The 27,540-nt window shown below is 39.5% G+C and overlaps 1 protein-coding gene and 1 non-coding gene across 3 annotated transcripts; both read right to left on the reverse strand.

Annotated features, from left to right (window-relative positions):
* Positions 1-16,712: 16,712 nt before the first annotated feature.
* On the reverse strand, positions 16,713-16,785 carry trnat-ugu (transfer RNA threonine (anticodon UGU)). Its single transcript has one exon. It is a non-coding gene; the product is annotated as a tRNA-Thr (tRNA).
* A 634-nt stretch (positions 16,786-17,419) lies between these two features.
* hhipl1 (HHIP-like 1) lies at positions 17,420-27,181 on the reverse strand. Of its 2 annotated transcripts, XM_077239246.1 has the most exons (9): positions 26,661-27,179; positions 25,128-25,774; positions 24,646-24,789; positions 24,136-24,464; positions 23,867-23,993; positions 23,206-23,351; positions 21,388-21,469; positions 20,550-20,632; positions 17,420-19,931 (listed from the first exon to the last, which is right to left on the reverse strand). In XM_077239246.1, the coding sequence occupies exons 1-9, from the start codon at positions 26,949-26,951 to the stop codon at positions 19,372-19,374; spliced, it is 2,409 nt and encodes an 802-aa protein (XP_077095361.1). In that variant the 5' UTR covers positions 26,952-27,179; the 3' UTR covers positions 17,420-19,371. The 2 variants fall into 2 exon arrangements, with proteins under 2 accessions (XP_077095361.1, XP_077095362.1); XM_077239247.1 differs by lacking the exon at positions 20,550-20,632 and having other exon boundaries at positions 26,661-27,181.
* Between the last annotated feature and the right edge of the window lie 359 nt (positions 27,182-27,540).

Below are 27,540 nucleotides of genomic sequence, written 5' to 3' on the forward strand. Positions count from 1 at the left end.
CTTCAGTTCACCCCACTTATTTTCTATAGGGTTCAGGTCAGGGGACTGGGATGGCCATGGCAGAAGCTTCGTTTTCACTGTGAGTAGTGACACATTTTAGTATTGATTTTGAAGTTTGTTTTGGATCGTTGTGCTGATGGAAGATCCAAGCATGGCCCATTATAAGATTTCTAGCAGAGGCAGTCAGGTTTATATTTTTTTATCTGTTGGTATTTGCTATAATCCATGATACCCTGTAGATGTGAAGATGTCCAGGACCTCCAGCAAAAAAAAAAAAAAAGCCCACATCAATAAAGATCCAGCAGTATATTTAACCGTGGGCATGGGATACTTTTTATCCCTATTTGCACCAAACACATCTGGTGGGTTTGCTGCCAAAAAACTATTTTTTTAGTTTCATCTGACCATAGAATCCAGTCCCTTTTGAAGTTCCAATCGTGTCTGACAACTGAACATGCTGGAGTTTGTTTTTGGATGAGCGAGGAGGATTTGTCTTGAAACCCTCCGAAACAACATGTGGTGATAGGGGCTGTTTGAATTTGTTGGGCTTTTTTTTTTTTAGCTTTCTGACCCCAAGACTCAGCTAATCTCAGCAATTCTCCATCTGTGATCCTTGGAGACTCAAACTTTCCTTCTTGCTGTGCATCTGTCTCTTCCAGACAGATGTGTAACATCTATTGGGTGGTGATGGCGCAGTGGATAAGACACATGCCTTTGGTGTGAGAGACCTGGGTTCAAATCCACTGTGAGACTCCAATGTGTCCCTGAGCAAGACACTTAACCCCTAGTTGTTCCAGAGGCGTGCGACCTCTGACATATATAGCAATTGTAAGTCGCTTTAAATCGTCAGATGGATTAATCTTTAGTTGATTGGAACTTCTTAATTATTGCCCTGATGGTCAAAATGGGGATTTCCAATGCTTTAGCTATTTTCTTGCAGCCACTTTCTAATTTGTGAAGCTCAACAATCTTTTGATGCACATCAGAACTATATTCTTTGGTTTTACTAATTGTGATGAATGATTAAGGGAATTTGGCCTTACTGTTTCCTCATATTTATATTCCTGTGAAACAAGAAGTCACAGCTAGACAATTTCATGTTCATAGTAACCAGTGTTGCCAGATGTACAATAATTATCGTATTTGTACAATAATTTTGACCTCTGTACGATGTACGATCAATAATGTAAAAAATCCCATAATGTACGATAATTTCAGAGTTTTCAGTCGTTCGTCCAAACACACATCCTACCGCTTCTCTCTCTGACCCAGAATCATTTCGCAGGCTCACCTGCCTGCACGCAAGCACGTATACACACACACACACACACACACACACGCGCGCGCACCACACGGTGTCGCCCGGCCCGCACGTCAACACTACACCAGTGTTAATAATTCTGAAACTGTTAATGTAGGCTAGGCAATTTTTTATAAACACTTCTTGATATACTGGTTGAAACTCTGTCAACATATGTATTTCCATGCCTCTGCACACCTGCTCGCATCAGTGCTCGTATCAGCACATTCAATGAGGCTATGCCGAGTTGTAGACAGACAGTCACCGGGCGCCGTGAACAAACAGTAGCCACCTTTTACAGTTCCTTCTAAACTGAAACAACGAGCTTATGCTCCCTTACGCCATGTCATAGCCATAATTATGAGATGGCAACTCGTGACGTTCTACCCAGGGCTGTTCACGTCCTCACATTTTTGTGTTTCTATGTCAACACTATCAACGCTAAGATTAATCTACATGCATCAGGTGGTACGAGCTCAGTAAGTTACGTTCATTATTATTATAATGTAATGTGCTTTGAGACATGAGGTAATTTAACGCCGTCTCTTATGATACTTTGCAGACTCTGCAAAGCTGTGTGCGTTCATGTGTTTTGGAGGTGGTGTGCCTTTTTAGAGCGCTCCGAAGGGAGGGTGGGTCTTATCCTTTCAAAGCTAGCTTGCTATTGCTTGCCTCTCTGTAATTGTCTACCCTACCTTTAAGACCAACATGAGAGGGAAGTTGTTATAGTCTTCTCTTACCTATTGTGATGTATTTCCAAGTAAGAAAAGGGCAGGACATGATTTTGTCCAAAGAGTAATTGATTAGTTAATTGGATCACTGTGGTTTGCTATTGCTGTGATCTCATGTGAATGTTGTTCCGCCCTCATGCCAGTGAACACATCATCAAAGAAGATATGAGATGTCGCTGCAAGTGTGAGGGAAAATTATTTTGATTAAAAATTAAAAGGGCACATTTAATAAAAAAATATATAATAATGATGATAATAATAATGATGGTGCACTAATAAATGATTTTATATATAAAATATTTTATAATAAATTAATAAAATAAAAACAAGAATGTGTTATCAGATTGTGTCATAAATAAACAGTATTTTTAGGACAGTTACATTACAGTTTAGTGGTGCTAAAATTATCCAAGATAAAATGATCCTATTACTATTGATAATACTTTTTGAACAAAGTTTAACTTTTTACTATTTGAACAAACTCCTACGGCCTAACCCTTTCACCTGGAGGACGATAAAAAAGGTGAAATTATATTGCCTCATGTGGAATTTCATATTAGAAATTCGCTTAACAGCGTAAATACACTAAGGAGCTATATATAGGGACACATTGGAATGCACTATGCTATATATACTAACTTACATTTTGCCTTTGTCAAATGAAATTTTCTCCCGCCAAGGATTATTCCAAACAAAGCATCAACAGAACCATCACGCATCACCTAGCAACACACAGTAGTATTGTTCCTATATTAATTGGTTTGTGAACTAATCAGTTGAGGGAATGATTCAAAGACTCCCTTGAAGATGGGGACTGCCTCTGAAAGGTTAAAAATGCTGCCTTCGGAGGATGGCCTCCAAGGTAAGAATATGCTATGAAGGCATGTCGAATCCAATGTTAGCTTCACTTCCTGTTTCCTTGGATCCCTTCATCTGATCAATGTATTTTTGAAGGCAGCATAAATGTATTCTTCGCTGCCTTTGATATCCAACAATACTGTTCGGTTCCATTATTTGAAAGTTCAGATAAAAATCGGAATCATTAATATTCTTACATATGACTCACACAAAATGATGCAAAATACACATCTGTTGGGCAGAAAATTACCAGCCACTATTACGTAATCAACACTCATAAACTTATACACTGCACTGGTTTGCTGGGTGTGAAATTCCAGCCATTAGCACATTGCTGTTTGTTTGCATTACAGCAACTTCCCAGAACTGATATAATTGTAAGGTTTAGAAGTGGAGTTCACATTTCATATTTGAAAGTTGTAATGCTCAGAATTTTATATAGTTTATATTTGAGTTGATTTACTAGAAATGTATTTGCAAGGTTTAGTCAGTTAATTATTTACATATTTACGTGTTTACATATTTAACACGGCCAGGATATTCTGCTGAATCTGCCTCTCTGATTCTCTCACGCTTACCTCAGTCTAAGTTCTCGCTTCTGATTGGTTAGGGCAGTCACGTGGAAAGTCCGGTCAAGGAAGTGTTGTTGTTGTTATCGGTGTTCAGTAAAAGTATCACTTGAGGAAGTGATCTGTCTCCATTCTGCTGTTTATTACCCTAAGAGTTATCCACCACCACATACCGAACCCTCACGTTACATCATTTATTCCCCAGCTTGTTGGGAAGGTTCCAGGGCCGCTCTGAGTTGGCAACTACAGATAAAATGAATGACACGTGCCTGCAAGCTTTGCTCTGTTACTTCCACTGAATGTCGCTGCATAAAAAGTTTGCATTTATAGTGAAACATCAGACCACCAAATTTGTGACACAGAGCACTAGAAAGACAGGAACACAAGCCACATTTAACATCTGATGTGAGGAGAGTCTGAGCAATGGTGCATCATTACTAATTCATCACCAATTAGCTTTGAAAAGGGTCGATCCAAATATGATTTGAGAGAACTAACTGCTGGTGGACATCTGCATGATGGCATAAAGCACATTACTAATTCAGAGGGAACTGGGGCTAAATGGGCAAGGAAACACGGCCAAACATATGTAGGCTAGATCACACTGAAGTCCTTGGAAAAGACGAGGAATCACCATCAGATGTGTAGACCATCGAGGGAAAGTGAGTAAAGGGAAAGCAGTTAATTGCTTCAAGATTAGTTGTATGTCATGAAGAACATCCAAGGCAAGCTGGAAACTCATAAATATTTATTTTCCTAATGTTTTATGCTTAGATAGGCTACGTGGTGTTATATTGCACTTTAGAATTATATTGCATAAGGATAATTAATCATTTTAAACTCCTGAGTGACCTTTCACATGTAGGTCTTCCTTAATTTGGGCTCCCACCTGCCTTGGAGACATATCCCTTCTTCCTTTTCCAAAGCCATTAGCTTTAAGTCAGAGTTTGTGTTACGTTAGCTAGCTCATGAAAGAGGAGCTACTGTATGTGTATAGACAGCACAGGCACAGCCACTGGCCTGGTGGTTAATGCCATGTTTACTCTTCCAGACCAACAAGAATCCCAGATTTCCTCAGTGCTTCCTGCAGGGGAGCCACAAATGCCTATGAGCAATCTATACTGGCAACCAGGTCTCTGTCCCTCACAAAAGAGCAGTGTACATGTATATTTGTGCTTGTACTGTATGTCTAAAAATCCCCACAAAAAACAGGCTATTATGGCTATTACGTGCATATGAAACGTATACATGCTTCCAGATTGCTGGATTAAGTCAAGGATGCCTGTAAAGCCTTTAGAAACATTCTTATTAATCATGTGATTTAACTATATATATTAGTGACCCTTTAACAAGGCCCGTTCACACCACGAATGATAATAATGATAATGATAAAGATCTTGTTTTCAAATCGTTCTAAATGTGAGTGAATAGCAGAGTCCACACCACAACTATAACGATAGTTATATTTACACAGAGTTTATTGTTTATTTAGATAGTTTATTGTACACAGAGAAACAATATTACCACTTTAAGAATGATTTTTTTCCAGCTGATGAATAATACAAAGAACATTGATAGCCAATCCCAATCCATCTTGCTTTAAAGAGCTTGAGCATTTTAAGCGGTAAACGATAAAATTGCTGTGCACAATTATAATAAACAGGAACATTATTGTGCATTAGTGTTGGCGCTAATATAGTTCCCTTTCAAGGGAACTCGAGCTGCGTTTGAGACGCGGTGGGAACGCTCTGCGTGATTACGTCGTGAAGCACGTGTAAAATCAGTCCAATGGAAGCCCGCTACGACATAGGTGACGTCATAGACGAGGAAACTTTAAAGCAACCCTGAAATCAGACCGCGATAGCTTCTGCACCTTCAGCAAGCGCTCTCTGTATATCTGTCCTTGTCTATTTATTGTTGTCTGTCAAGCCCAATATATCTATCATTATTATGGCGAGCAAGCAAGATTATAGACGGTGTGTTGTTCCCTGCCCTCGTTATATACGGGTGGGGACACACACATCAGCTTTGTGTTGCTTGTTTGGGAGTGGAGCATGCTCAGTCAGTCCTCGAGGGGGCTGATTGTGAGCATTGTATGAGTCTATCTATGAAGACGCTCCGCTCTCGCCGATCGTTCTTTGAGGAGGACGGTACGGTTTGCGCTCCCCGCGCGGGTCCCGCTGTTGCCTAGACACGGCGGCGACTCGCATTTTGGGGTTCGAAATCAGATCTGACAGCGTGGGTTGGGACGGGCCCCGCCCTATCTCAGCTTTCACCTGCAGATCCAGTGTGCTGCGATTTCCAGTTCTGAGGAATTGGTATCGTTAGTGTTTTGTTAAGAAATAGTGAACAAAACAAATAAAAATATTAAGAAAAAGGCAGATGTTTGATTTTTCAATAAATAGGCAGCTCATAACTCTGTTGAATAAAGAGGAGCTTTTAAAAGGAGGCTTTTCTAATGCTGTTGCTAGTTAAATATTTACTGGACAGCTGAACATTATGAGAGTGAAAATAAAAAGAGTTTATTAGATGAAATATATCTAAAAAAACAGGAAAACTCTGTATCTCAGCCTCCTCGTTGGGGACTACTGGTTTTTCCCTATCTCCACACTGAGGTGTCGAGATCGTGGAATAAACCGGTTTCTATTTTATGTGTTTAATACCCAAACGTCTAACTAGAGTAATGTTATGGGTATTAAGTATCATGGTATGACAGTGCCTTGGATTATAGAGACGCTTGCGAGCTTTCTCTCTCCCGAGTCGGCGTCATCATTTTTAACCCCGACGTTACCCACCAGCCATCTTTAATAATAAATAAATTTTATTAGGCAGTACTGGTGGGTAAAGTATTTAAGGACATAGATGAATGTGAGGATGTCAGCATTGACTCTATTCGAGAATATATATATATATATATATATATATATATATATATATATGTTTATATGTATACGTTTTTCTGATATAAAAAGAAAGAAAAAGAAAGATAAAAATGTCTGTTCTTCTGGACGCTCCGCTTTCAAGAAAACTAAACCTTTCAGCGGCGTTCCAGAGGTTTCTTCCTCACCAATCTATGTTCCTGAAACTGGCATAGAGTACAAAGAAGAAGACCTGATCCCGAGGCTATCAGGCTTCTAAGGGTGGTCCCCTCCGGGGTAGGGACGGTTTTGAGAAATCGTTTCTCCTCGGCGCCCTCTGGGGTGCGACTCTCTGAGGAGGGTCGCAGCGCTGCCAGTTCGGTTGTTCCCTGCCGGTTCGCCGTTCAGGGCACCGTGGTGTCAGCGTCCCCATACGATCCTCCGAGGAGGGTCGTAGAGCAGTCAGTTCGGTCTCCCTGCCGGTTCGCCGTTTCAGGGTGCCGAGGTGCCTGCTTTTTCCTAGGATCCTCCGAGGAGGGTCGTAGGAACTAAGCTAGTTAGAGGTAGGCAAGATCTGAGGACTGTCGTCATCTCTAATAAAGCTTAAGACAAGAAGTCCTGTCGAATGAAAAAAAAAAAAAAAAAGAGGGATGGTTTTGAGAAATCGTTTCTCCTAACGGCGCCCTCTGGGGTGCGACTCTCTGAGGAGGGTCACAGCGCTGCCAGTTCGGTTGTTCCCTGCCGGTTCGCCACTTCAGGGCGCCGAGGTGTCAGCGTTCCCGTGCAATACTCTGAGGAGGGTTGTAGAATGGTCAGTTCGGTTGTTCCCTGCCGGTTCGCCGCTTCAGGGCACCGAAATGGTTGTTCAATCAAATCCAGAGGCCAGTCTCGAGAGACTGGTTCCCTTATCTGAATTTCTGGCAGTGTGGAAACTTCTGCCAAATATTTCTCTATGGGTCCTACACATAATAGAAAAGGGTTACAGAATTCAGCTCGGTTCTCGTCCGCCCAGATTTCAAGAAGTCCTCCCCACGGTGGTGGACTCACAGCAGGCTCTGGTAATGGAGCAAGAAGTACTGACACTTCTTCGAAAGGGAGCTATAGAAAGGGTTTCTCCTCCCAGCAGAGAGTCAGGGTTTTACAGCCGTTACTTCATTGTTCCAAAGAAGGATGGAGGGCTGCGTCCTATTCTAGACCTGCGCCAGTTAAACAGCAGGGTTCAGAAACTCAAGTTCAGAATGCTTACACTCAAACAGATTGTATCACAGATTCAGTCCGAGGACTGGTTTGTCACAATAGACTTGAAGGACGCGTACTTCCATGTATCTATCCATCCTCATCACAGGAGGTTCCTGAGGTTCGCTTTCGGGGGCGAAGCATACCAATATACCAATATCGGGTTCTTCCATTTGGCCTAGGTTTATCTCCCCGCACTTTTACAAAATGCGTGGATGCAGCTCTGGCTCAGTTGAGACTCCAGGGCATCCGCGTATTAAATTACATCGACGATTGGTTGATTTTAGTTCAGTCAGAGCAGGTGGCAGTTCAGCATCGAGATGCTGTTCTGTCCCACATAAAGAGTTTGGGGTTGCGGCTAAACACCAAAAAGAGTGTGCACCTCCCTGCTCAGAGGACCACTTTTCTAGGTGTAATTTGGGATTCGACCACAATGCAGGCACGCCTGTCTCCTGCTCGTATTTCTGCGATTCTCACAGCCGCAAAGAATGTGAAACTAGGCCAGTCACTCACTGTGAAACAGTTTCAGAGACTGTTGGGTCTCATGGCAGCTGCGTCCAACGTTATTACTTTTGGCCTTCTGTACATGAGACCCCTGCAGTGGTGGCTCAGGACCAAGGGGTTTCTCCGAGGGGAAATCCGTTCCGCAAGATCAGGGTCACGCGGCTATGCCTTCGTGCCTTGGCCTTGTGGAAGAAACCTTGGTTCCTTGCCCAGGGCCCAGTGTTGGGGGCTCCTTGTCGACGCGTCACGCTTTCGACGGATGCTTCCCTCACGGGATGGGGGGCGGTCATGAGTGGCCGCTCGGCGCAAGGTCTGTGGCAGGACCATCAATGTTCCTGGCACATAAATCGTTTAGAGTTGATGGCGGTATTTCTAGCACTCAAATATTTCCTGCCAGACCTGAGAGGCCATCACGTGTTGGTCCGCACAGACAACACTTCGGTGGTCTCCTATATCAACCATCAGGGGGGTCTGAGGTCACGTCACCTTTGCAAATTGGCCCATCAGATCCTCCTATGGGCCCAGGGGAAGTTACTGTCGCTCAAGGCGGTATATATTCCGGGGCGTCAGAATGTGGGAGCAGATATTCTGTCGAGACAGGGGCTGAGGCCCGCGGAGTGGAGACTTCACCCAGAAGTGGTGGAGTTCCTGTGGGAAAAGTTCGGTCGTGCTCAGGTAGACCTTTTCGCATCATCAGATTCAACCCATTGTCCCATGTGGTTCTCTTTAACGCACCCAGCTCCTCTCGGTCTGGATGCTATGTTGCAGGTGTGGCCGAGGCTGCACCTGTACGCCTTTCCCCCGATATCTTTGCTTCCGGGGGTTCTGGAGAGGGTTCGCCGAGAAGGGGCTAGTCTGCTTCTAATAACCCCTTATTGGCCGACCCGAGTTTGGTTCTCGGACTTGGTGTCTCTTCTGGACGGCTCCCCCTTGGAGATCCCAATCAGGGTGGACCTCCTGTCTCAGGCCGGGGGCACGATATTTCACCCTCGGCTGGAGTTGTGGAAACTGTTGGCCTGGCCTCTGAGGGGGCCAGGCTCAGGGAGACCGGTCTTTCGACCGATGTTGTAGAAACCATTCTTCAATCCAGAGCTCCTTCCACGAGAAGGCTGTATGCGCTAAAATGGAAACTTTTCACCACGTGGTGTGTTGAACGTCAGTTAGATCCTGTTAACTGCCCTGTTGGTTCAGTTCTTGATTTTCTGCAAGACCGTTTCTCGGCCAGGTTATCTCCTTCCACCCTAAAGGTTTACGTGGCGGCTATATCTGCCTACCACACCCCTCTGGGGGGTACTTCTATTGGGAGAAACCCTCTAATTACTCGCTTTCTCCGTGGTACATTGAGGTTGAGACCTGCATTGCACGCTAGAGCACCGGCTTGGGACTTGGCCATTGTACTCGAGGGTCTGGCTTTAGCTCCCTTCGAGCCCATCGAGGAGGTTTCTGAAAAGTTCCTCACTCTAAAGACTTTATTTCTCCTTGCTATCTCATCTATCAAGAGAATTGGTGATTTACATGCTTTGTCGGTTGCTCCTTCATGTCTGGAATTTGCACCTGGTATGGTGAAGGCATTTCTCTATCCCAGGCCGGGTTATATTCCTAAGGTCCCACTGAATGTTGGGGGCCCAATAGTGCTGCAGGCCTTCTATCCTCCACCCTTTAATACCCCTGACCAGGAACAGCTTAACCTGTTATGTCCAGTCCGGGCTTTAGATGCCTACGTTCACAGAGCTGCCCTGTGGCGTAAATCTGAGCAACTATTTGTTTGTTTTGGGTCACTCAAGAGAGGATGCCCTGCATCTAAGCAGGTTATGAGTAAATGGATAGTCGAGGCTATTTCATTGGCTTACGAAGCTGCCGGACAGCCTTCACCTATGGCTGTGCGGGCCCATTCTACTCGGAGTATGGCGGCCTCTATGGCCTTAATTTCGGGAGTTTCCCTTCTTGACGTGTGTAATGCGGCAGGATGGTCCTCTCCGCATACATTTGTCAGGTTTTATGACCTTGACCTCTCCACTCCTGGGGCGAGGTTGCTTGCTTCTTAGTGTGCGCAGGACCTCACACAGAACGGGCATTTGTCACTATGGCGTAGTGGGTATAGGGTTCCCAACGCGTCTCAAACGCAGCTCGAGTTCCCTTGAAAGGGAACGTCTCAGGTTACGTATGTAACCCTGGTTCCCTGATAGGGAACGAGACGCTGCGTTTGCCTGCCATACTTCCTGCATGCCCTGATCGACTTGGTTCAGGTTTTTCAGAAGCTATCGCGGTCTGATTTCAGGGTTGCTTTATAGTTTCCTGGTCTATGACGTCACCTATGTCGTAGCGGGCTTCCATTGGACTGATTTTACACGTGCTTCACGACGTAATCACGCAGAGCGTTCCCACCGCGTCTCAAACGCAGCGTCTCGTTCCCTATCAGGGAACCAGGGTTACATACGTAACCTGAGACGTTATCGTTATATTTATCATTCATGGTGTGAAAGGGCCTTAAGACTCATATTTATGAAGATTTTTTAGCATAGCAACACAATATCCTATTGGAGAAGCTTGAGAGTTATTGTGATTTCTTCTCTCTGTGGATGTGTTTGGCATGTGTATTTTAGCCATGACCCTGCTGGTCTGTTCACAGCTGATTTTGATTTAGGTTTTATCAGTTGGGGATTTCAGCTCATGTGTTACGCTCAGGTTCATTCTTCCACAGGCACAAATGAAACGAATAACAGACAGACCAATGATGTCAGCCTTTATTATCTGTTCCTTTACAGTAGTTTTTGCCCTGCCTCTGTCTTTTCCTTTTCTTTATTTAACATAATGTTGTCAAATAAAAAACAGAGATTTCAACATATTGGTTACCTCCAGAACTCAAGTAGATGTACCTCTGATAGATTAATCTAAAAGTTTTTGGCCTTGTATCAGTTCCAAAATCTACTGACAGACTTTTCTCAAATTTTATGTTTAAATATTTATTGTGTAAAATACATTTTTGCTTTATTATATTATACATATCCTGTACGTTCTGAACTGCAAAACTTTTACAAAAAGAATGAACTGCCACCATTGACAGGAAATGTATTTATATATTTAATAATAATCAAAATAATCATGTTTTTCTTTTTTATATCTTATTTTCTAAGAGCTACATATACAAAATGCATTATGTTTGGAACTGAAAACTTGTACCTAAAAGCGATTTTACAGAACTTGGAAAATCGTTTATTCATTTATTATAATAATAAGAAACCTGCTTGCAAAGCTACCTGAAAAACTATGTGCAAGTGTTGTGCAAGGTTCTTAATAGTAAAAAAAAAAAAGGTTCTTTAAATTATTAATTTGTTCCTCACACAAAGAAAATAAATTGTTGTTTTAAGAACTGATTGCTGAAAGGTTCTTTATGGAACCCAAAATGGTTCTTCTATAGCACGAATGGTCACAGAAGAACTTGGAGACTGTTAGAAGCCTGTAGTTTTCACAAGAAGTATTTTAGTCCAACTGCAATGAATGCAGAGAAAATGTAGAAAACTTTAAGAGTGCAATGTCCCTTAAAATGCCGACTACTCGAAAGTGATTGGGCTCTCAGACGTGATCCCAGTTCATCAGTTGTTCTGACGTAACGTCGAACGTGACTGACTGAAAGGGAACTTATAGGTATGCTGATAGTTTACTAGTCAAACATGTTTTAGTTTATGAAAGTACACTGAAGTATACTCTCAGTAAACTACTAGTTTGGTAGTTTTATACTGCAAGTATACTTGAGTTTTCTTTAAGTGAACTTAACATAGTTTACCATTTATTTTATCTTTTTGCACTTATACTTATACAAGTATACTACTATATTCCTTTTTAGGTATTATTTTTTATACTTAAAATATACCTTTAAATGTAGCTACTTTAAGTAGATTTAAAGTAAATTTATTTGAACACTACCAGTGGACTACACAAAAGTTACATACTCAGAACTAGGAACATATCTGTTTTCAGCTCTTGTGGTATTAGAGAGAAATGACTATCAGAGCGACTGGAACTTAACCTCTTGGGGTCAGTATATTGTGTGCTGCAAATTTGGTTCTTCATAAAACCTATGCCTAAGAGATGTTATCAGTAGGGGAGGGTATTTCAGATATTCTCATTCACAGAGCACAATAGCAGAAGATAACTCACCTGGCCATGCAGACAATAGAATGGTATTACTACGGATGGCCGTAAAGCCAGATCTTTCGTTGTTCAATAGGAGAGTAAACCAAATGTTTGCTTCTGGCTCTCTACGTGCGGCGCCACATCTGCTGAGCAGGTCCTTATGACTGTTTATTTTTTTAACGGATGCTTTTCTGTGTTTAGCTTTTACAGCCTCCAAAGGGCAACCCTTGATCCGTGGTGCTTCAGACATGAATCTGACCACTCAAAAATGTGTGTAGCTTTTGAGATCTGGGAAGAGGGCTTTTTCAGTCAACCAGAAAACAGTGCAAACTAGATTTTGGGTGGATTTTGCTTACTCATGCCAAACGCACCTCCACAGAGAAAGGCTGTTCTGGGTGGTTGTAGGAAGAGCAATAGTATACTTTCCTAAGGGTGAAAGTTTGAATATAACATTTTAAGCCCATCATTAGTTATGGCAGATGCATTTATCAAACTTTATTAGTTTTATGGGCAATCTGTATCTTTGCCAGCTATGCAATGGTAACCTGCTGTTAACTAGGGGGAAGGTTTGGTGCCGAGCCCAATTGTGTGTTGGGGCAGCTGCTTTGTGCTCAGTATGGAAGCTTGTTTCCTACGGAAGCTTGTTACTGAAGCTTGTTTTGGCCACTGAATAAAAATAAGAGGTAATTGCAACTTTTTATCTCACAATTCTGACTTTCAGAAATCAGTTAGTTTTCCCTCAAACTCTTAATTGCGAGTTTATATCTCACAATTCTGAGAAAAGAAGTCAGAATTGAGAGATATAAACTCGCAATTGTGAGGAAAAAGTCAGAATTGGGCAAAAGTTTTTTTTAAATTGCGAGTTTATATCTTAAAATTTTGACTTTATAACTTCAATTGTGATTTTATATTACGCTGTTCTGAGAAAAAAAGTCTGAATTCCGAGATGAAGACTTGCAATTGCGAGAAAAAAATTTCAGAATTATGAGATAAATTGTGAGTCGCAATTACCATTTTTTTTTTTATTCTGTGGCGTAAACAATTAAGATTCCATGTATCTGGTTTGGAATAAAAATATGTAAAAGATAATTGTGAATTTTAATTGAGAAAAAACTTTTTATCTCACAATTCTGAGGTAACACATTCTCACAAATCTTTTTTTCTCAGAATTATGTGATATAAACTAGGAATTGTGTGTCAGAATTTCTAGATATTATCTCATAATCTTGACTTTATTTCTCTCACAATTCTGAGTTTATATCTTATGGAAGCTTGTTCCCTTCGCAGAAAAAAAAATAAAAAAAATGTAATTCCTACTTTTTATCATTCAATTTCTCGCAAATTCAAGTTTGCATCTCGCAATTCTGTCTCAGAATTGCGTGGTTTAAAGCCACAATTGTGAGATATAAAGTGAGAATTGTGAGATATAAACTTGCAATTCTAGAAAAAAAAAGTTTTTTTTCCGGAATTGGACTTTATGACTCGCAATTGCGAGTTTAGATCTCACAATTCTGAGAAAAGAAGTCAAAATCGTAAGGTATAAACTTCTGATATGCTTCTGATGCAGTTGTGAGATAAATAGTCGCAATTATCTTTTAAAATGTTTTATCCTGTGGCAGAACAAGCTTCCATAATATTTTGCAGTCCTGACTTCTGTTTGTAGGCCTATCCGTTTCTATATTTCGCAAATCTGACTTTATAACAGAATTGTCCGAATTGTGAGATAAAAAGTCACAATTATCTTTTCATGTTTTATTCCATGGCAGAAACAAGCATAACTCAGGGTCTCTAGAGGGGGCAGGTCTTCAGGAAGGCCTCAAGCTGTGAGTAAACAGCTGTATGTAGGATCGCCGGCCGGTCTGGAGCCAGGCACAGACCCCTAGTCCTGCTCACTGACCCATTTGTGTCAGTCACCCCAGTCCTAATAGACAAGACCTGCAGCCATACACACACTTCTCAACGGAAAAATGTTAGGCATGACAATAATGGACCTTCATCAGATCTGTGTTTCATTGTTTGGTAAATCATTGAATCTAGTTTAAAGCAAGAACTGTTACATAATACTGAAGATAAACTCATTTCAGAACAGTGAATCAGTGGCCCAAAAAAGGTTTTAAGTTTATCATGATCCAATAATGTCTGACAACCAGAAAGTGTCCAAATACTTTTTTGAAAAATGTTATAATGATGTAGACCAAATGATAATAAGTCTATATATTAGTTCAAAAGTTTGGGGTCTTTTTTTTCCCCTCTTTTTTGTAAGATTTTTTAAAAATGTCTCCAATGCTTAACCAGCGGTATTTGATCAAAAACACATATACTATTTACAATTTAAATGTCTGTTTTCTTTTTAATATATTTTAAAATGTGATTTATTCCTGTGACAAAGCTGAATTTTCAGCATTATTACACAGTCTTCAGTGTCACATGATCCTTCAGTAATCATTCTAATATGAAGATTTGGAGCTTAAAAATGTCTTATTATTATATAATGTATGTTTGTGTTAGTTAGCAAATTCATATTTATTCTGAGAAGGACAATACTCCTTTAGTTGACATGGCCTGGTTATTGTACACATTCTGCTGTGTCCACTGATGAGCCGTGAGAAATGCTCCAGTGCCTCTCCAGAACTGCAGGATCTGGGTCTTTGTGGCGGAGATGACCAACCTTTTGATAAGAGAAGAGGGAAACCTGACAGGAAATGGGATTTGTTCAGGTTCAGCGCTCCACTTAAAGATTGCTAGAGGAGAGCACTCACTAGTGTCCCATTAATTGACCATAATTAACAGGAAAACTAATGTGAGAAATGTAATGGGGTCATGTTGGGGTGACATGGTTGTTCTGATTTGAAATGGCTTAAAACCCCTTACATCCTACAGCCACATGATCCATCCTTTATAATGGAGGTAGTAGTCAAATCTTTCAACATTTGCTGATTTTGCATCATGTATTGATCATTGTGTCATCATCTGGAAAAGTATTCCACACAGAAGGCGGCTCAGGTTTCAGTTATGGAGTTTTCTGCTTCTGATGCCTTTTGATCCAATGTGAGTCCAAAGGAAATTAAATAGCCATTTTAAATGTAATAGAATTTTTTATGTGACTTTTAATCTGCTTGACAACGGGAGAGATGAACAGAAGCACCATATGGGTGGCAGACTATTATTAATATTTTATTCCATGACCTGACCATGAATGGCAGATTCCTGTTATATATGACAGGTGCCCTGAAGGGACAGATCATTCATCTATTAAAAAAAATGAAATAAAAAATGAAATAACATGTAATACATAGGCCTACAGTAAATAACCAGGATTTTTTTTAAATATATATAATTATTTTGATTAAATTATTTGAATTTATTTAAAACATAAGTTAAAATGCTCTTATTGATAAAAGTGAGCATTGTTGAACTGTGCATATTTGTTGATAACTCACAAAAAAGGGAATTTTTTTATCTTCCGCTGAATAATTATGGAAGTGCAACACTGCCATCTATTGGCATAACATGTTTACATTTACTACACAAATTTCTTTTCCTAAATCAATTCACTTACAATGCCAATAGGTGTCAGTCTAATCCCACATTTAATTCATTTGAACGGAAGGTCCTGCGCTTATTTTAATAGAAAGCCTAATATGACTGTTGGCAAAACAGCACATCATACAGCAGACCTTTTGTGCATTGTTACATGAGGGATGTTACATTAACCATAATTATATGGTGACTGGACCTTTAGAAACTTAAAAATAATATAGCCTGTAATGATAACTTTTTATGCCTTATTTGTTTAGTGCTCTTACAAAAGTTTAATTTGCATTTTAAAGTGTGAAAACTAAAAATCTTTTGACAGCTAATTGAATCCAATTAGTAAAAATAATTAAATCAGAATTCTGATCGCTAGCGCAAAAAGGGAACTAAAATGACATTCATCTCTCCTTTTCTGCTAACAGGAAGACATGCTTTGTAAATGATGTCTTTCTGGAGGCAGAGAGCTAAATTACTTTTCAAAGGGATGCCAATTTTGGAAGGGAAGCTGGCAGAGATGCCGTGATTGAATGCTCTGCATATCAATGACCTCGTTCAAAGCAGAGCTGGAATTCAACACACAAAGACATCATTGAAATGAGAACAATGTCATCTACCCACATTTGGATAACACAGCTTATTTAGTTTTGGATGTGGATTTAAGATATCACATTCAAATCCTGTTTGTTTTTTTAGACAAACATAAAAAATCTAAAAAATAACGTTTAAATATAACTCATAAAAAGAAAAGGCATTCTGCAGTACATCCATATTTAATTTTACGCTTCCATGTTATTAGAAAATGTATAGGCTATAAAAAGTAAAAAATATTAACTTTTACTCACACTTGCGGTTGTTGCTTTAAAACACACATTCATTCTTTTCTAACATTCTGCTTCGATTTACTGTGTTATTCTAATAATAGTTCGATTAACTTCCCAATAAAACTGAACGTGATTGTAAAAGTTAGAAGAAGAAAATAAACCGCTGAAGGCCCCAGCGAGGATCGAACTCGCGACCCCTGGTTTACAAGACCAGTGCTCTAACCACTGAGCTATGGAGCCATGTTGTTGCTTGCTAACGTGCTAATCGATAATATACGCTTTATACATGATTGTTACTATAAAAATACATGTTACTATAAAAATAAAAATATGTAAATAATAATTCATATAGTTAGTAAGATAGCAGTACAATAATTATTCTTCTAAGACATTTTCCTTGTATTTATTTACATCTATATATTTGAATCTCGTATTTACAAACTCTTAGCAAACCAATTCTAGCAACTGTGTAAAATGACCTAACTTATTTACTCAAAAAAAGAATCACTTGCTACAGCTATTTTACGGAAACTGTTACTGTTTAGAGAAAATATTTAAAAATAATCTGTATCTGTAAAAAAAGAGAAAAAAAATTCGGTAGGCTATCTCTAAAGCTTAGTTATAACAAAACGAGTTTGCCAATTGTCGTTGTGTTTCTTAGTATTCACAATAGATAACTTAAAGTGTAAATTTGTAAAGTGATGGATACCACACTAATATACAAATCAGCAGGCTACCATATTAATATTTTTACTCCAAGGTAGGCCACTTCAAAATAGCCTATGGGCTACAACAAACGAGTGTATTGAGACATTTTAAGGTGCATAATTTGTTTCTAATGATTTGGGCTGGTTTAAAATAATCACAAAAATGGTATAATTCCAAATTTATTTGAATGAATAACGCTAAATGAACTGTTACAAATGTTATGTAGCCTAATGATAACATTTATGGGACAACAAAACTTAATTTATTGATTCAGAGTCAGACAATGTAAAACATCCACAGGTCTAATTTGAGCATAAAAATAATGAACATGAATTTTTCGTCCTGATTTAAACTAAACTCAAATATCACGTTTTACAGTTTTTCTCAGCCACTTAGGGACATTTCTCATATCCCAATTCTCAAAACTACTTGTTCAACCTCCACATCTCACGTGTGCACATCATACATCAATTTCTCATCCTTTTGAACAACTTGCCAATGCTTTGGTACATTCATGCAAATGATTTTGTACAATTGTCTGCTGTTTCATACATTATCAATAGCTTATGGCTTGTTGCCCATATAAAGATCTAGGCATTAGTTCATTGCAAAAGTCAGTAAATGCAAAATGGTTCAAACTAGTTGTCATAATGTCAAGCACATTCTTCTTTTTTCTTTCCTTTTTTTCTTTCTTTTTTTTTACAAATGTGTCCTGAATTTGTAAATTACACAGGTGAATCGTGGATTTCACTAATGAAGACAAGTCTGTAACCAGTTCTGTAAAGTACATCAGAGGTCCATCTGATGAACCTTCAATTTAGTAGGCTAAGCATATATACACAGAGCACAACACAGTGTTACAATTTCTGAGAATGAAAGAACAAAGAAATGAACCGGGTCAACAGCCAGGTAAGGATGCATGATGGAAGGTTAGTGAGGCAAAACAGAGATAGAAGAGGCAGAGGACATAGGCACATTTCTGATGAAATAAGGGCCACTATGAAACATGTTCTCAATCATGGCCTTACAATGGTCAAGGCAAGCCGAAGGGTGGAGGCAAATGGTTCGGAGAACATTCAAATGTTTTGTGGACAGTAGAGGTAAGTAATCCAACAATGTGCCCTGTAGCCTACTGTAATACTGTATACTTGTCTTTTTCTTTTCTATATCACAATGACATTGCACTATGATTTGTTGACAGACCACCTGTACAATATAACTAAATCCTGTCTAAAACTAAAAAAAAAAAAAAAAAAAAAAAAATGGGATTTCTGCCAAAATATATGATTCTGTAAACATGTACTGTTGAAATTGATATATGCCATTTAGAAAAGGTTCAGTCTTGTGCACTGTTTTGTATCAAAACCGTTGCCATATTTTACATCAGGAAATACAGTCAGAGTACACTATTATATTGACAGCATGGCTAAGCATTTTAAGATGCACTTTTGAGGGATGAACTAAGGATTTTGAGCAAGTTACAGGCTTTTGCAGGAAATCCATTGTGTGGTACTGTTTGTAGCCTGCATAATTGTTTCGAGAAATGCACTTACTGTTTGCAATGTTAAAGAGTTAGTTCACCAAGTAACGAAAATTCTGACATTAATTACTCACCCTCGTGTCGTTCCAAAGCCGTAAGACTTTCATTAATCTTCGGAACACAAATGAAGATCTTTTTGATGAAATCTGACAGCTTTCTGTCCCTCCATAGACGGCTGCGCAACTATCACTTTGACGCTTCAAAAAGTTCATAAAGAGATCGTAAAAATATTCATATGAATTGAGCCATTCAGTCCAAATTTTCTGAAGAGACACAATCGCTTTATATGATGAACAAATTTAATTTAGCCTTAAAGCTGTTCATCAAAAAGATCTTAATTTGTCTTCCGAAGATAAACGAAATCTTAGGGCTTTGAAATGACGTGAGGTAGTAATTAATGAAAGAATCTTTTTATTTTTTGGGTGAACCATCCCTTTAAGCATGATCAAGAAATGGACCAAACTTGACTGAGAAAAACTGTATTATAGTCCAAATGTCTTCTCTCTTGCAGTTGGAAAAGATCCGTTATTTGCTAGCTAAAACTAATAACAAAAAGGTTGTTTCTGAGACATATCAGATTATTCTAGGCCTGAATCTGAATTCCCACATATCACTCCTGCATCTTCATAGTGAGCGCAGTTGTGTGTGCCAACCCCAGCATGCTGACAATCCAAGAGAGTTTCCTCAGTCCCCTGACACTGCACATCATCCAAAATAATCTTCAGGCCCGTCCCTTCCCCAAACTCAGCGTGCTTGGCAGCCTTAAGTGCATGGCGGAACCCGAGCTGCCGGCAGACCACAATGGCATTCTTGGTGTTCCAGAGATCATCACAAACGGTCCCCCATTCCCCATTAGCGTATACTTCCACCCTTCCCCGATCCACCCGGCCCTCTTCATCCCCGACTAATCTCACCACTCCGTTCTTGTGCTTGCCCTTTCTGCGTCTACCCTTCCTCTGTCTGGATGTCCTATTGGGCTTGGGTGTAGTTGGGGTGAATGGTGTGGTGGTGATCTGCCCATCCTGCTCATTGAAGACGTCCAGCAGCTCTTGAAACCAGCCTTTTGAGCCATCGACAGTAGGTTCCTCTGCATTTGAGAGTCTTGGAAGCTTTGTTGGATCATAGACTCCTATCAATGCTGTGAAAAGGGGGATTTATACAAAAATCAGTTACTCAATCATGTTGTTATAGATTGCCACAGAGTCCTAAAACCTTTCATTTTTATTTTCACTCCGGTTCTATTGTTCTGTTTTACGTATCTTGTGAAATTGGATAAATGGGCTTTCGGGGACATTAAACATCACACCGAACAGGAGAACTCTTCTACTCCCCAGTCTGCTTCCACAGCCTCATTGTGTTTATACTCAAGATCTTCAAAACTATTCTTACTCAAACTTATCAAATTGTAGACATGAAATCAAAATTGAAAGAGTTTTCGGAAGCTTAGTGGTGGTGAAGTTGAAGTTGTGTGTACATGGTGTAGTTCATTAGAGCCTAACTTTAATTGTTACTTCTTGCAATTGCATTTAGTGACGATTGTCATGATGAACAAAACGTAAGAATCATAAACTATTGTTGGTCGCTGAGCTTATTTTCTGCAATTTTAACGGAACTAAGGTGATGATGATTCTGAGAGGCCTACTCTAATTGTGGTACTCTATTGAACATTCCATTTTAAAAAAGCATAATCTGATCGCAAAAACACAGTTTTGGATGTACAGACTGACTATATATCTTATAAAGCAGGCAAACTTACTTTCCTTTGGCTTGAATGGTATAAGACTGCTCTTAACACGAACTGAAAGTGGCTCATAATTACATTTTCCTGGAGGTGCACGTCTGCAATAAAGTATGGAGAGCATTTTATTCTTTTAATGAATATTCTGGGTTTAATACAAGTTGAGATCAACAGTATTTGTGGCCTAATGTTGATTATCATGGAATTAATTTCACGTTGTCTCTCGTTTTCTTTAACAGAAGCAAAAATCCAGGTTACGGTAAGACACATGGAAGCAAACAGGGTCCAATTTCTGAATGATTTATAAACCGAAATGTGAAGCTTTAAATTTTATAAAATCATTTAATTATTCTGTTATTCTGTTAGAACTTGTGGATTATTTGAGCTGAAAAGTCTTTCTCATTATTTTTAAGGTTGTTTTAGATGTTAAGTTGTCATAGTTGTCAAAGTGGATATAGCTTTACACAGAATTGACACACTAAAATCTTGTTAACATGCATAATCTTGTGGCCATACTTTTTAAACAGTGAGTATTTTAACATTTATAGACTGGCCCCATTCACTGCCATTCCAAGTGTCTCACTGTAACTGATTTTTGTGTGTGTGTGTGTGTGTGTGTGTGTGTGTGTGTGTGAGAGAGAGAGAGAGAGAGAGAGAGAGAGAGAGAGAGAGAGAGAGAGAGAGAGAGAGAGGGGGAGAGAGGGGGAGAGAGAGAGAGAGGGAGAGAGAGAGAGAGATTACAGCAGCACATATTGCTGCCAACACAGCATTTTGAGAGTAAAGTCTGTTAAGAGGCAACACAAGCTGATCTTTGAACACCAGAGACTTCATTATCCTGAGTGATGAAAAAGAATACCTTGAAGGGTCAACAATCTTGTACACAACGCCTGTAGGAGATGTTGCACTTGGTATTTCGGTGGACATGAAATAGAGTTCACCTGGTCACAGATAACACAAGTTAAGTCACATGAAACACTGATCAAATTAACATTAAACTCTACATAGTTTTTTTTCCACTAGAAGGTGTTAGCAACTAATTTATGCAGCATGTACAGGTCCTTCTAAAAAAATTAGCATATTGTGATAAAGTTCATTATTTTCCATAATGTAATGATAAAAATTAAACTTTCATATATTTTAGATTCATTGCACACCAACTGAAATATTTCAGGTCTTTTATTGTTTTAATACTGATGATTTTGGCATACAGCTCATGAAAACCCAAAATTCCTATCTCAAAAAATTAGCATATCATGAAAAGGGTCTCTAAACGAGCTATTAACCTAATCATCTGAATCAACTAATTAACTCTAAACACCTGCAAAAGATTCCTGAGGCTTTTAAAAACTCCCAGCCTGTTTCATTACTCAAAACCGCAATCATGGGTAAGACTGCCGACCTGACTGCTGTCCAGAAGGCCATCATTGACACCCTCAAGCAAGAGGGTAAGACACAGAAAGAGATTTCTGAACAAATAGGGTGTTCCCAAGTGCTTTATCAAGGCACCTCAGTGGGAAGTCTGTGGGAAGGAAAAAGTGTGGCAAAAAACGCTGCACAACGAGAAGAGGTGACCGGACCCTGAGGAAGATTGTGGAGAAGGACCGATTCCAGACCTTGGGGGACCTGCGGAAGCAGTGGACTGAGTCTGGAGCAGAAACATCCAGAGCCACCATGCACAGGCATGTGCAGGAAATGGGCTACAGGTGCCGCATTCCCCAGGTCAAGCCACTTTTGAACCAGAAACAGCGGCAGAAGCGCCTGACCTGGGCTACAGAGAAGCAGCACTGGACTGTTGCTCAGTGGTCCAAAATACTTTTTTTCGGATGAAAGCAAATTTTGTCAGAGTCTGGAGGAAGATTGGGGAGAAGGACATGCCAAAATGCCTGAAGTCAAGTACCCACAGTCAGTGATGGTCTGGGTTGCCATGTCAGCTGCTGGTGTTGGTCCACTGTGTTTTATCAAGGGCAGGGTCAATGCAGCTAGCTATCAGGAGATTTTGGAGCACTTCATGCTTCCATCTGCTGAAAAGCTTTATGGAGATGAAGATTTCATTTTTCAGCACGACCCGGCACCTGCTCACAGTGCCAAAACCACTGGTAAATGGTTTACTGACCATGGTATTACTGTGCTCAATTGGCCTGCCAACTCTCCTGACCTGAACCCCATAGAGAATCTGTGGGATATTGTGAAGAGAAAGTTGAGAGACGCAAGACCCAACACTCTGGATGAGCTTAAGGCCGCTATCGAAGCATCCTGGGCCTCCATAACACCTCAGCAGTGCCACAGGCTGATTGCCTCCATGCCACACCGCATTGAAGCAGTCATTTCTGCAAAAGGATTCCCGACCAAGTATTGAGTGCATAACTGAACATAATTATTTGAAGGTTGACTTTTTTTTTGTATTAAAAACACTTCTTTTATTGGTCAGATGAAATATGCTAATTTTTTGAGATGGGAATTTTGGGTTTTCATGAGCTGTATACCAAAATCATCAGTATTAAAACAATAAAAGACCTGAAATATTTCAGTTAGTGTGCAATGAATCTAAAATATATGAAAGTTTAATTTTTATCATTACATTATGGAAAATAATGAACTTTATCACAATATGCTAATTTTTTTAGAAGGACCTGTAGAGTGTGTAAAAGGAACATGTCGCCTTTCTTGTACGTACCTGCTTCATCCTCTGCAAACGAAATGATGTAAGGATAGTAATTGTTGATAAGCCCTGGAAATGAACAAGTCAGACCTACACCCATGCAAATCTCACTGTATTCCCAACTGTGTGTGTTTCTGTTTTCCTTTAAACTCATCAGGCGTCTGGAAATTCATAGAGTTCACATTTAAAAACGATGTTTGTCATTCAAATGATTTTAATTTTACTGCTTTGAAAAAAAGTCCCATGCTCACCAAAGTTGCAGTAATTTTGAGAATTATTATTACACTATAAAATAACTGTTTCCTATTTGAATATATTCTGGGAAAATACAATTTATTACTGTGGGTCACGCTTTTTCAGCATCATTACTCCAATCTTCAGTGTCATATGATACTTTAGAAATCATTCTAATATTCTGATTTGGTGCTCGAGAAACATTTCTTTTCATTATCAATGCTGAAAACAGCTGTGCTGCTTAATATTTTTGTGGAAACTAGGGCATTTTTTTCTTAGATAAATACAAAGTTCAGACTACATTTATTTTAAATATAAATATTTTGTAACATTTTATTAATGTCTTGTCTCACAGTCACATTAATGCACTCTTTCTGAATGAAAACATTCATTTATTTTTTTCCACTATATTTTTTATAAAAAAAAAAAAATCATTACTTACCCACTCATGAAGTCTCCAAATATGTACATGCCATTTAAATTTGGATTTTCACAGCCTCTGTAAACATATCCACCTGTGACCGATTTACCCATTTTGTGTGGATATGCGTAAATCGGAAGAACATCATCTAGAAGTTAAAGAGTTTAGCGTAAAACGACTTTGTAAGGTTGAAAAAGACACTAATTCGTCCATTCATCCAATAAAAATTAGTTAACAATCCAAACATTAAGAATTTAAAAGACTGACAATAAGAGTAAACGTATTCCCACCTAAGGAGCTGTTGGCACAGAGTTTTTTGTCGTAACAAGAGAAGCCCTCTTTTGCTCTCCAGCCATAATTCCGACCCTTCTCCACAATGTCTACTTCCTCATACTTATTCTGGCCCACGTCTCCACAGAAAATTCTCCCTTTTCCTTCCTTGGTGTTCGGATCTCCTCTGTCTACAGAGCATCTCCACATGTTCCTCACACCATAGGCAAACACTTCTGGACGAGCGTTGGGTTCACGTATGAATGGATTGTCTGGTGGAATTCTATACAACGGCCCCCTCTCGTTGTCATCTACATCAATGCGAAGAGCCTTTCCCAAAAGGGCAGATCTAGCAGTAACATCCAGATAAGAGATAGACGATTATCACAACCAATCTGTCCTTCTTGTACCAAACTGAAATTAGCTTATTTTACAAAATATTCAAATAATATCTATAAATAAATAAATAAATAAATATAAATATTTTTAACTCTATAAATAAATAGAGTTGACTAATCATCTAAACTTACTTGTTCTGTGCATTTCCGAATTTCCCAAATGGATCTCCTGCCATTCCACCATCTCCAGTGAAGATGTATAAGTATCCATCATCGGCGAAGAGAAGCTGCCCACCATTGTGATTAGAAGCAGGTTCATCGATCTCTAAAATGATTCTGAGGGGACATGAAGATACTGTATGTGGAGTATTGGATGCTCTAAACCCAATTGAAATTATTGAAAACATACACTCTAAAAATAAAGGTTCTTTATTGGCATTGATGGTTCAATGAAGAACCTTAAACAACCATTGAACCTTTCCATTGCTCAAAAGGTACTTTAAATCGGAAAATGTTTCTTCAGATTATTAAATTAATTTTCACAATAAGAAAAAAATGGGTTCTTTTAAGAAATGTTCACAGAACGGTTCTTTGAGGAACCCAAAATGGTTCTGTTGCACCGAAACAAACCCCCGCTTTTGGAACCGATAATTTAAAGAAAAACAGCTGCTCACCTCTCTGAACCGTGGTCAACCACGTTCATATCCGTAGCAGAGATACGGAACTCACTGATACGGATTCTTTCATCAAAGCCCACCTCAACAGAGTAGTATACATACAGCTTCCCATTGTATTTAAAACGGGGGTGAAAGGTGAGTCCCAAAAATCCTCTTTCATCACCTTCCCACGGAGATGTCAACACAGCTTTTGTGATGTTTAGAAATGGCTTTTCAAGCTTTGATCGATCTGGAAGGTATACCCAGACCAGGCCAACTTGTTCAGCAATGAAAAACCTGTGCGTGCCATCATTGGCGTGAACCATGGCGAGAGGATTTCTGAGTCCATTGGCTACCTCCTCCAAACATAGCTGCAAGCAGCCCTCAGAATCGGCTGTAGTGCGGCCCAGATTTTTGTTCAAACGTTCATTGCTCAGAATATGAGGATAGCAGTAATCTGGGTCATCCAGCTGTAGGTACTGACAAAGCCTGCGTTGGTCATGCTCTAGTTCTGGAAGACGTGGATCGTCAGACAACAAGGTAAGAAACGATCTGCACTTGGAATGGAATTGAGAGCAATAGTCGGGGCAGAGTCCAGGTATGGTCCGTAAAGGCGTTATGGGGTCTTCGGCATCAAAAAGATGAGCAGCATATGGAGAGCATTCCTGAAGAAGAGAAACAGGAAAAGTGGGGGATGTAACTGAATCGTGACGGCCTCAAGCAATGCATTTGAATAGTCATGTCTGCTTTCCCACATTCAACACTCTGTAAAACCACAAGCACTTAAACCTCAATGTAGTGTTTACAGTGGCCCACACTGCACTGGGGAAAAAGCAATCCATGAAGGTTTTATGTGACCCCTAGACGTGTAACTTCTGAACCTAAAAGTTTAAAATAGGCAGCTATATTTAGCAATATGTTTCTAATTTGGCGTGAATGGTTGCTAAGGTCTTGCTAGGGTTTTCTGGGGGGTTGGTTGCATGCGAGTTTTGAAGAAATTAATACTTTTATTCAGAAGGGATGCATTAAACTGATCAAAAGTGACATTTATGTTAGCCCTTATGATTTCTATTTCAAATAAATGCTATTCTTTTGAAATGTTCGACTCTTCTGATTACCCTGGGTGTTTATTTTGCTTTATTGTATCTCGTAGGCTACTTGTTTACGTGTTGTTGTTTTTTGTTTATTACGCAGTCTATGCATGTTTTATATAATTTTATGTTATTTTGTTTTAGTCATGCTCTTTGTGTGGTCATTTGCAGTTGGTCATTTAAGCATGTAGCTTATCAATTGGAACTATTTGCAAGGTTAAGTTTGTTAATATTGGCCAAAAACAGATTCCTCTAGTGACGTCATTTGGACCCTCACCAACCGTGTTTCAAATCATTGCCAACTCTGACAGACAGCTGGACATCATCATCGTTTACAATTTATAGCTGCAAATTGCGGTAGCCTACGTGTTGAGAGGCAAACAAACAATGGTTCGAATAGGCTACATTTAAACTAAAAAAAAAAAATTCGTTTCATAATTGTGCGGTCAAACAAACTTACCTGACAAAGCAAATCCTGAACGTACGCGGCACAGTTCGAATAGCCATAATAATCGAAGTTATCCATTATTCGATAGTATTTTGCCTTCAGCTCTTGGTCCCTGGTATAGTCACAGCAGCCGAAGTATTTATACATTTGACAGAACTGAAGCTCTTGTTGAGGCTGAAAGGGGGGTTTAAAATCCAAACACTGTGGATGCAGGAATGCAGGTGCGACCCAAAACGCCAACAAATAAAACAAAATAAACGGCGATTGCCATATACGGCCGAAAACATCGCAAAAGTACCACATAGCGATCAAATCCTGGTGCCCAACTTCAGATGGAAGTAAAAGTTATGCAATGGCTAGGATACTCGATACTTGGTTCCTGACTTATGTAGTCGTGCACTTTGCCCTGAATTTAATCATCAACCAAACAAATTCACGACTTATTAACTGTGTAGCGAATCGCAAATTGTTCGGACCTCTATCATATCCCATCTCCTTGTTTGAGTTACGAGACGTCTTACATCCTGAGTTTGTGTGAAACACACACACACACACACACAGTTCCGAACAGCAATTCTCCGACTGTAATTCATGTCTCTCTAAACTGTTATGTTGCAGTTATAGAAACGATAAAAAAAAAAGACTCATTATCACAGGTTTAGTGTTTAATGTAGCCCTGTAAGACCCCTTTCAGATTTAAAACATTAGGTATAATGTTATGGCTTTTGCTGATTTTAGGAGTATTTCATGTTTAAAAAATCCTGGGTCTCGGAAACCACATACAGGTTGTAGCTAATGTCTGATTGTTGTAAAGCTGTGTGTGTGTGTGTGTGTGTGTGTGTGTGTGTGTGTGTGTTTTCTTGCTGGAGTAAAATTAAAATCTCTATTTTGT

The sequence above is a fragment of the Siphateles boraxobius genome, unplaced genomic scaffold (genome assembly GCF_051911475.1).
Source record: "Siphateles boraxobius isolate OS27281-9 unplaced genomic scaffold, OSU_SipBor_1 22, whole genome shotgun sequence".
Classification (NCBI taxonomy): domain Eukaryota; kingdom Metazoa; phylum Chordata; class Actinopteri; order Cypriniformes; family Leuciscidae; genus Siphateles; species Siphateles boraxobius.